A 9,356-nucleotide genomic window follows, 5' to 3' on the forward strand; every position below is an offset into this window, starting at 1 on the left:
GAAGGGGAAAGGGCCAGACGCGCGAACGGGAGAGCTGCGGAAGACAGAGCTCGAGCGCAGGGGAGACGACTAGGGAATAAAGAGGAAAGAAAAAAAAGTTAACTAATATATATATTAAATATATATATATAGATATATAGATATTAATTAAAAAGATTTATTCGCGCGCGACGACGCGACAAAATGAGTGTCCTCCCCGGGCAAAATCGACGTTCCGGACTCGTTGGCGCAGTCCGTTTCGTCATCCGGGGTCGCTCGGGCGACGTAGTCGACAATCGGGTCAAAAACGGATCAAAATTCAAATTTTACGAAGTTTCGACTCGCGATCAATCGTTTCAAAAAGTTTATTCGAGTCTTGGACAGATAACAGTGCAAGCGATGTGAATTGTAGCGATCGGACGCGTCGATTCTCCGAATTGCGAAGTTTTGTGCGCGGGAGTGCGAATTGTGCAAAAGGCCACCCTAAGGCTCAAATAACCCTATAGGAATCCCTTTTGGGTTTCCTCATGTTGGTTTCGTCCTTCTAAGTGCTAGAAGTTGATACCACACACGCGAAACTCCAGAAGGGGACGGAAGCGGGTCGAACTAAAACGATGCGGGTCCCACTTCTAAGGTTCTAAGATAGTCGCAGGAAGACCCCTAAGGCTAGATCCTAATTCCTACGAGAAATACTAGACCTCACGAAAATTGAGGTCAACAAGCGGGCGAAGCCAAAGCGGAAGAAGCAGTCGAAGATACCATAGAAACAACGATAGCTAGCGAAGGAGATCTGAAGCGTACGAAGCCTTCGATCCTTCGCCTCCCTGTCGTCAATTGTAACTCCGAAAATGAAGGTCATGCTTCGCTGCTTTCCTCACTTTCGAGTCACAAGCAAGACCAAACCAGACCCCCCTCCCTGTGCTGCGATGACCAGACTGCTACATACAAAGACTGCTAAGTTGTTGCAGTTTCAACGAGCCTTGTTGCTAAGCTTGCACTCGAAGTTGGGGGGAAAACGGAGGATAAGGCCGAAGTGGTTGCTTTCAAAGGTACACGGGGAAAACGGAGGATAAGGCCTAAGTGGCTGCTTTCGAAGGTAACATGACGACAAAGGAAGACGATCGTTTTTTCCAAATGCCGTCTTCTCAGGTGCGATGATGGATTTGTTGTGCCCGGATGAAGGGGGCAACAATCGGAGGGGGAACCGAAGAGGCTTGTGCTTGATATATGAAGTGGGGAGTGCAGCGACAAGGAGACAGATACGACAACCATGATCTTCAAAAAAGCTTTAAAGTCTGTCTTCCTCAATGGTTTCAGGTATGAGAGGAGCTGAAGGAGAAGCATAATGGAAGTCTCTATAATCCGCAATCCCGTCGTTGTGTTCCTTGCTAGTTGCGAATGTATCGCGTAAGTTCGGTCACAAAGGCGATATTTTGGGACGAAACAGATTGATGTGGGCACCAGGTGGAGTTTGAACGAAGAGGCTTTGTTGAGATTGGCTGAGTCGAAGAGGAAGATAAAGTCGATTGAAGTCGATGCAGGCGAAGAAATAATGACACGACGAGCAGATGAGCGAGAATCAAAAAAATAGTTCCTCCCTTCCCGTCCCGCAAGAAGGCCGGCGTGAAGAGAGTCTTGACGGTCCTCTAACGACTATCAGTGGTTAGGGCAAAAATTTGGCTCTGATACCATGTTAAAGTTTTGAGAAAAATATGTTGAATTCTGAATAGACTCCATGACTTTTCCCTTTGCTTTCATCCCATTAAATAATAATCTTGCGATCTATTTTAGGTACAAAATATTACAAAATATTTTGTATAATTTATTTTATTTAACTTAATAATACATATTCCTAATCTAAATATTCAGCTAAAAGGGAAAAAAATCAGAATAAAGATATTAGAAATAATTTAAATAAGGAAGCTCCTAATTATAGAGCACTCCTACTTTAGCTGTCTGATTTCCGTCCTTCCTGATTGACAAAGTCTTACGTTAACGTTATTTATAAATAATAAAAACAAAAGTCCAAAGTTCTGAGAAATTCAATATCTTTTATTTGTTTACAAGTATAAACACAATAGTTCTACTCAACAAAATACAAAAGAGATTTTTTTTAGAAATGAGAAAGGTATTCTCATACAGAGTTTAAAAGACAAACTACTTCTCATAGAAATCAAAACCTTTCTCCCACCTTCTTTGTCCTTCAATATCAGAAAACATGAAGCTGTTCTTCTAACTGATCTCTAAAAGTAAGTTTTGAGTTGTTTTCTCTCTTTAAATGCTTTATGGGTTAGGACGCTGATGTTTGATATTTCTTGTTATGTTACAGGACTCCATATGTACAAGAGCATGTCAATATTGGTTCTGGTCCCCCCGGTTCCAAAGTCAGGTGGTTTAGATCCTGTAGTGATGAGCCGAGGTTCATCAATACAGTAACATTTGACAGCAAAGACGGCTCTCCTACTCTTGTTATGGTACATGGTTATGGTGCTTCTCAAGGTTTCTTCTTTCGGAACTTTGATGCCTTGGCTAGTCATTTTCGCGTGATTGCTATTGATCAACTTGGGTTAGTAACCTCATTCCCCTTCCTCCCAACTTCCTTACAGCCACGCCAATCAATTGACCTTTTGTATAGGATTCGTCAATTCATTCCTGATGTTAACATGCTTTGCATTTAGGTTCATAGAATGATTACTAGTACTTCTTGTTTGCCAAATGTGATTATTTTGGGAAAAGATTTAAGTATATGGATGTTATTTAAGATAATTATAAGATTTAAATATTTATTATAAAGCTTTTCTTATGCTAATAGGGGCATACTATAAAAAACATTCCCCCCTCCCCAACCACCAACATCCCTCCTTTCCCCCACCACTTCCCTCCTTTTTCTATCCATTTCATCATGTACTCTGACAGCTTTAGCAAAACTTCACATTTTTGCGAAATCCTGGTCTCAGTGAGAATGAAGCTTGTTGTGGGTGCTTATATATAGGCATAAAACGCAAATATAAAAGGAGGAGAGAATATCTTCAATTATGAGGATCTGAATTAATAATGAAAACATGTCTAGTAATCTAATGCCTTCCTACTTTAATATTTTTTGGGGGCATTTACATACATACCACCCAGTTCCTATGTATTTACTTGTCTAACACCTAACTTTACTTTTTTACATTTATACCTCTCATTTTAACTTTAAAAATGTGAAATACACCTTTTTCATGCATAGGTAAGATGTCGTGTATGTAAAAATTAAAGTTTAGGTGTTAGATATGTAAATACATAAGAATTGAGTGGTATGTATCTTAAGTTTCTTTTTTTTGTCTAGTATTTTTCAAGGACAGCACTCTTCGTCAAGCGTAGCATACATATATACATTAATTAGCCCCAAGTTATCACGTAGCTTGAAAACTACGATTAGATTAATGATGATGTTACTGATGACAGTATATCTTTTAGATAACTGAATATAATTATCTTAAATCTAACATTTATTTTTCCCTTGATGTTATTTTTTAATACTTAGTGATGAGATTCTTTTTCGGATTTTGCTGGTTGTGGGTTACTTTTTCAACTTATCGAGGATTACTTACATTATAGCCATCTTTCACTGCAGTTGGGGAGGATCGAGTAGACCGGACTTCACCTGTAAAAGCACAGAAGGTTAGAACAATTTGATTTGTTTTTGCTCTGGTGCGGGCATCATTGGGATGGGATGGAATGGGCTTCCACCCAATTTAGTTATTGCAGTTATGGTCGGTCGATAAAGCTTATTCAATTTAATTACTGGCCTTCAAGGAAGAAGGGCGGCTTGTCTATCTAAATAATATTTTATGTCATGACAAGTCTAAGCCCTTATCTCAATACCACTGCAATTAATGCATTTAGTTTACCTGTTACAAATGGTATAAACGACTCGTTCATGAAATATCATTGCCATTAGCGTCATTAGCCTCATCACAAGTCTTCTTCTACATTTAATTTTGATAAATGTTGCCATTTTGCACCCACTTCATGGGCTGAGCATTGATGAGAATATTATTGACTATATGTCTATGTTTGTGGTTATAAATTTCATAGCCATTAATTCATTTTTGGCGTGGCTGAGTACAGAAACGGCTACAAATATGCCAATAGAACTGGATGTATCAACCATGCATGCAATAGTTTAATGCCTTCAATCTTTTCTGTTATGGATTGCACGATCAATCCCATGCATCATATCCAGAAGTAATTAAATGCAGAATCAATCATATGCATGATATCTAGACGAAATTAAGCAATTAGTGTATAATTATTAGTTTTCTATTAATTATTAACATAATTATAGAAAAGAAATCAATAGCACTAATTTTCTGATATGGTACAAATAGCCTTGATTGCATAGGCATTAATTTAGGCATAATTTTTGTTCTTATTTTTCTCCTCTTTTCTATTCTGAATATTAAACATCTTGTATAAATATCAGCCCTCTTTGTATAATGAAAATATAAGAGATTCATACTTTATTCTCTAACATTTTCTATGAATGAATGCTTGTGTCTATACAACATGCACCAAGGGCATCAAATATTCTTCTTCTTCTTGGCCTTATTCCAACTATTTGTGGTCGGGTTATTAATGCTGCAGTTTTATTTTATTTTGTCATAGGTAATTTTAATTATTTTTGAAATGTTTTGACATTTATTTTTACGATGATATACACTTTGGCTGATCAATATTCATTCCTTCTGTATTTTTGCTTTGCGAATTGCCAGATTACCTTCAAGCCATTTAGCATTGAAACCATCCGTTCCTAAATTAGAAATGGGGTTGTTTGTTTTATTCTGAATTCATTTTTTTCTGAATCCATTGTACAGTTTATCTAGCCTGATGAATGGTTATGGTTAGTCTAAAGCTTACTTCAGATATTGGACCACTTTCTAAAATTTATGCCTGCCCTGACTTTATGATATTAACATATAATTTCATCGGAAAAAAATTACTCGTGATTTTATAGGTCAACTTTAAGGTTCTGAGCCTCTTGGGCTTTGTTGGCCTTGAAAATATAAATTTAACTGATAATGAGAATCGTGGATATAGCTCTACTCTACAAATTTTAGTTGAGTGTTTATTAAAGGGTTTCTTAATTATTGGATCAGTCAGATCCAGTGTGGTATGCAAGGGTAGATTCAGTTAGGGTCCAGGAGGGGAACTATTCCCCTCAAATTTAGATATTTACTTATATGAGAGTGTAATTTAGTCTTTTGCTCTTTCTGAAATATCAGTTTTGTCCCTCATGAAATATTAGTTTGCCCTTCTTTGGTTTAGCCACTCTCACATTATGTTTAGAGGAGCAATTTGCTCTCCCCCTCCTTCAAAAAAGAGACCGCTTCCACCCTTGGTGGTATGTTTTCGAGGGGTTGTAGCCAAAAATGGGTGAGCAAGTTGGGTGGGTTGGTGGAGGGTGGGAGGTGGGAGAATAGAATTCTTTTTTGGCATTTCTAGAAAATAGTTATGTAAGCTTTATTTTTGCAAGCACCATTATTTTTTAAAATTTCGGTTTCTGCTCATTAAATTTAGTCCACAATTGTGAACAATCATATGAGCTAATTTCATCTCTAAGGTTTCAAACTGGATTTTTCATCACTTGAAAATGGTTGACTTCTCATTACAGAAACTGAGGCGTGGTTTATAGATTCTTTTGAGGAATGGCGTAAAGCTAAAAATCTTAATCAGTTTATCTTACTCGGCCATTCTTTTGGAGGATATGTTGCTTCGAAATATGCTCTGAAGGTAAAAACTTGTTTATATTATCAGAAAACTCATTTAATGCATTGCTTGTTTGCCTTTTGCTCGTTAATCTTTTCAATTTTTCTCCTTGCAGCATCCTGAACATGTTCAACACTTAATCTTAGTAGGCCCAGCTGGCTTTTCATCGGAGACAGAACAGAGATCAGAGTGGCTAACTAAATTTAGAGCAACATGGAAAGGCACAATTATTAATCATCTCTGGGAATCAAACTTTACCCCTATGAAAGTTATCCGGTAATGTTCTTAATATGATAGATAGCCCATCTTCACAAATATATATGTTAGCTTATTATTCCTAATTGTCGAACTATTTGGATTGAAGTTTCTTTCTTACCACTTAATATGAAGCAACTCCCGCATCTTCTTTTCTGCCACTTTGTTGCTAGATACCTCCAAAATATTTTGCATTGGCATTTTACTAACCATGAACTAAGGTGGTGTTTTTTTTTTTCGACAACTATAATGACGCAGGGCTCGGGGGGTGGTTGGGGGGAGTGGTTGAGGACTGGCCAGTCCTCAAGGGAGAGGTTTCTTTTTTTCCCTCATTTTCTTTTTCCCTCCTTTCCGTTTTACTCATTTCCCTTTTCTTTCCTTTCCTTCTTCTCTTACTTTCCCCCTAGGTCTTTCTTAATTTAAATCCTTTCCTAAAATCTGATTTTTTTTTTTTATTCTCCTTGCTTGCTTTCCAAAAATCTGAGATCCCTATTATATTTTATTTCTCTTTCTTATTTTTAGTGTTTCTTAAAAAAAGTATAGCCTCTTTATAAGTAGGAGATGATGTGTTTAAATTTAGAGGTCTTGTTTTGATATCTGAATTAAGGTTTTGGCCTTGGTACTTTCCCTTTGAGGATTGTATCTGACGTCGAGATAGTGCTCCTGCTATCCCTCATATGAGGTGATGATCGTCTGCACTAGTTCGGGTGGTGCTTCAACTGTAGATCGACCCCACTGAGATATTTATCTATCTGTCCACTCTTACCGCTGCTACTCCCTAAATCTTGCACCCCCATCAGCTCTCAGACTCCCTCTGCACCCTTGCAGGTCACCACCCAGCCTCCTCCCCGCCCCCAACCAGTTGCAGCCCAGCTTCATCTTCCCTCCAACATGCTGCCAACCTTCTCCCAGCAAGGCCGCAACTCTCAATACACCTCCCTGTAGACCACCACCCGACTTCCTCCCTGCCCCCTACCAGTTGCAACCCAGCTTCTTCTTTCCTCTAACTTACTGCCAGTCTTCTCCTAGCAAGATCGCAGCTCTCCATACTCCTCCCAGCAGGCTGCCATTGCTCTCTGCCTCTGCAAGTCGCCTTCCTGCCCCCGCAGGCTGTCTCCCTGCTCCCGCAGACCACCACTTTTGCTCCCTGCCACGCAGTCTGTCTCCCTTCCACTCTGCCTCCTGTAGGTCTCCAAGCTCCACTCACTGGATTTCCTGCTCGTCAGTTTTGTTTATGTCATCCTTTTTGTGTTGGGTGTTTGTTTATATCAAGCACCGTTGCTTTGGGTGGTTATTCTATTTACTTGGAGTTTCCATGGTAACCTCATTTAGAGACAACAATAATATTTGTATTTTAGAGTCGTGGTTTGGATCAAATCCGGTATCTTTTGGTATCAGAGCTAGCCCAATCTTAGTCTTATCTTAAGATTTCTAGCATCCGTCCCTACCCAATCCACCACACCAAATTTTTTATTTTTTTCCCCTCGTTCATTTATTTTTTTCTCTTCTTTCTTTGTTCCTTCTTTTCTTTCCTTTAACAGATCCCAAACCACCAAACATGGCGCCAAGGAGAAATATGCTTGAGCTTACCTGGGAAGAGATAAGGCGGGAACTCCATTGCCTCCAACAAAGAATTACAGAGATTGAATAGATGATACAAGAAGAAGTTACCTTTGACCGAGAATTGGATAGTCAAAGGGGAGAGGGAGAAGAGGATTTGAATCCCTTCCATAGGAATAATTTCAACAATGAAGAAGAAAGGCCACGATGCTTCGAAATCCAATATCAGAGGAAGCCTAAAGAGGGATACATGCATCCCTCCCATAGGGAAACTTTCTAAGAAGAGATGTCATTTGGAGGGCACCAAGACTACGAGATCAAGATAGATTTGCTTGAGTTTGAGGGGAGCATGGATATTGATGAATTTATTGAATGGCTACAGGCAATTGATTGGATCTTCGAATACAAAAAGGGGTCCAAAGAGAGGCGAGTTAAATTAGTTGCTATCAAATTGAAGAAAGGTGTCTCCCTTTGGTGGGAGAGCGTACAAAGACAGAGGCGGCAAGAAGGCTGCAAAAAGGTTAGCAGGTGGGAGAAGAAGAAAACTATGTAGAAGAAATATTTTTCCCCTCATTACTGCAAGACATGTTTTTGAAACTCCATAATTTGCAACAGAGAGACATTTCAGTGGAGAAGTTCACAGATTCGTTCAATTACTTACAACTGAAGTACGACCTGATAGAGCTAGAGGAAAATACAATAAACAAATATCTTGGGGGCTTGAAGCCTAGTATTAGCAATGTGCTGCAGCTATAGCCGTACTGGATGCTAGGGGATGTCCAAACACTCGCATTGAAAGTAAAAAGGCAGTAGAAGCAAAGCTGACAGCCACCCATAGTTGGAGATATCAACAGAAGCATGCCGCAGCGAGTTGAGAAAATTAGTTCGGATATGGTTAAAGCCACCCCGAGTGGGAAGAAGCCGACTACAGTGCCCGTAAAAAAATTATTCAAATACCACGGATTTGGGCGCATAGCCTTCAGCTGCCAGACGAGCAGAGTTGTTTCTTTTACTGAGCAGAGCGTCAAGAGGTTAGCGAGGAGCAGGAAGCTGAGGAACATGCTGAGAAGTATCAGCTTCCATCATATGAGGGAGAAGCACTTGTGATTCGACGGGTTCTGCAGGCCAAAGACACGAGGGATCCGCAGTAGCTTCGCCACAACATTTTCTACACCCGCCGCATAGTGAACGAAAAGGTATGCAGTCTTATCATCGATAGGAGTAGAAGTAAGAATGTGGTATCGACTAAGAGGGTAGAGAATCCGGGATTCACAACTCAGAGGCAATCTTAGCCATATTCATTGATGTGGCTGAAGAAGAAAAACAGGGTCAAGATCGACCGACAATACCTAGTAGTGTTTTCAATAGGGAAGCTGTAGAACCAGGTATGTTGTGATGTGGTCCCCATGGACGCCTGCCGCCTTCTACTAGGAAGACCGTGGCAATTTGACTAGAAGCTTAACATGATGGATTCAAAAACACGTATTCCTTCACCAAGGACGACAAACACCTCATTCTACTTCCTTCGGTAACACCTGATGAGATAAGAGCCCTTACCAGCAGAGCAGCAGGACCAGTTTTAGTGACAGACGATTCTATATCACCATAGTCACCACCATGCAAGAGATTTCAGTCCCAGGAGATTGGACCGAGATGAAGATACGCTCGTAAGTGCTTTGGAAGGCAATACAGTTGACAATGAGATCCATGCGCTGTCAGGATTAAAGGTAAGGGCCAGAAGGTTCTACAAATGAGGTCGAAGCTCCCCCAACTCCGGTAGGCTGACGCAATTATATATATATATATATATA

At 39.7% G+C, this 9,356-nt stretch overlaps 1 protein-coding gene across 2 annotated transcripts in view; it reads left to right on the top strand.

Moving 5' to 3' along the window:
* The window catches only part of LOC110030549 (probable 1-acylglycerol-3-phosphate O-acyltransferase), a 28,859-nt gene that overhangs the window by 15,757 nt on the left and 3,746 nt on the right, over nt 1-9,356 (top strand). The window contains exons 2-5 of one of the 2 annotated variants that reach the window (XM_020733296.1): nt 2,309-2,545; nt 3,596-3,642; nt 5,636-5,754; nt 5,846-6,006. In XM_020733296.1, the coding sequence (XP_020588955.1) occupies nt 2,309-2,545; nt 3,596-3,642; nt 5,636-5,754; nt 5,846-6,006 (564 nt within the window). The remainder of the gene's footprint in view (nt 1-2,308; nt 2,546-3,595; nt 3,643-5,635; nt 5,755-5,845; nt 6,007-9,356) is intronic. The other variant, XM_020733297.1, reaches the window with a different exon arrangement.

The sequence above is a fragment of the Phalaenopsis equestris genome, unplaced genomic scaffold (genome assembly GCF_001263595.1).
Source record: "Phalaenopsis equestris unplaced genomic scaffold, ASM126359v1 Scaffold000740, whole genome shotgun sequence".
Taxonomy (NCBI): Eukaryota; Viridiplantae; Streptophyta; class Magnoliopsida; order Asparagales; family Orchidaceae; genus Phalaenopsis; species Phalaenopsis equestris.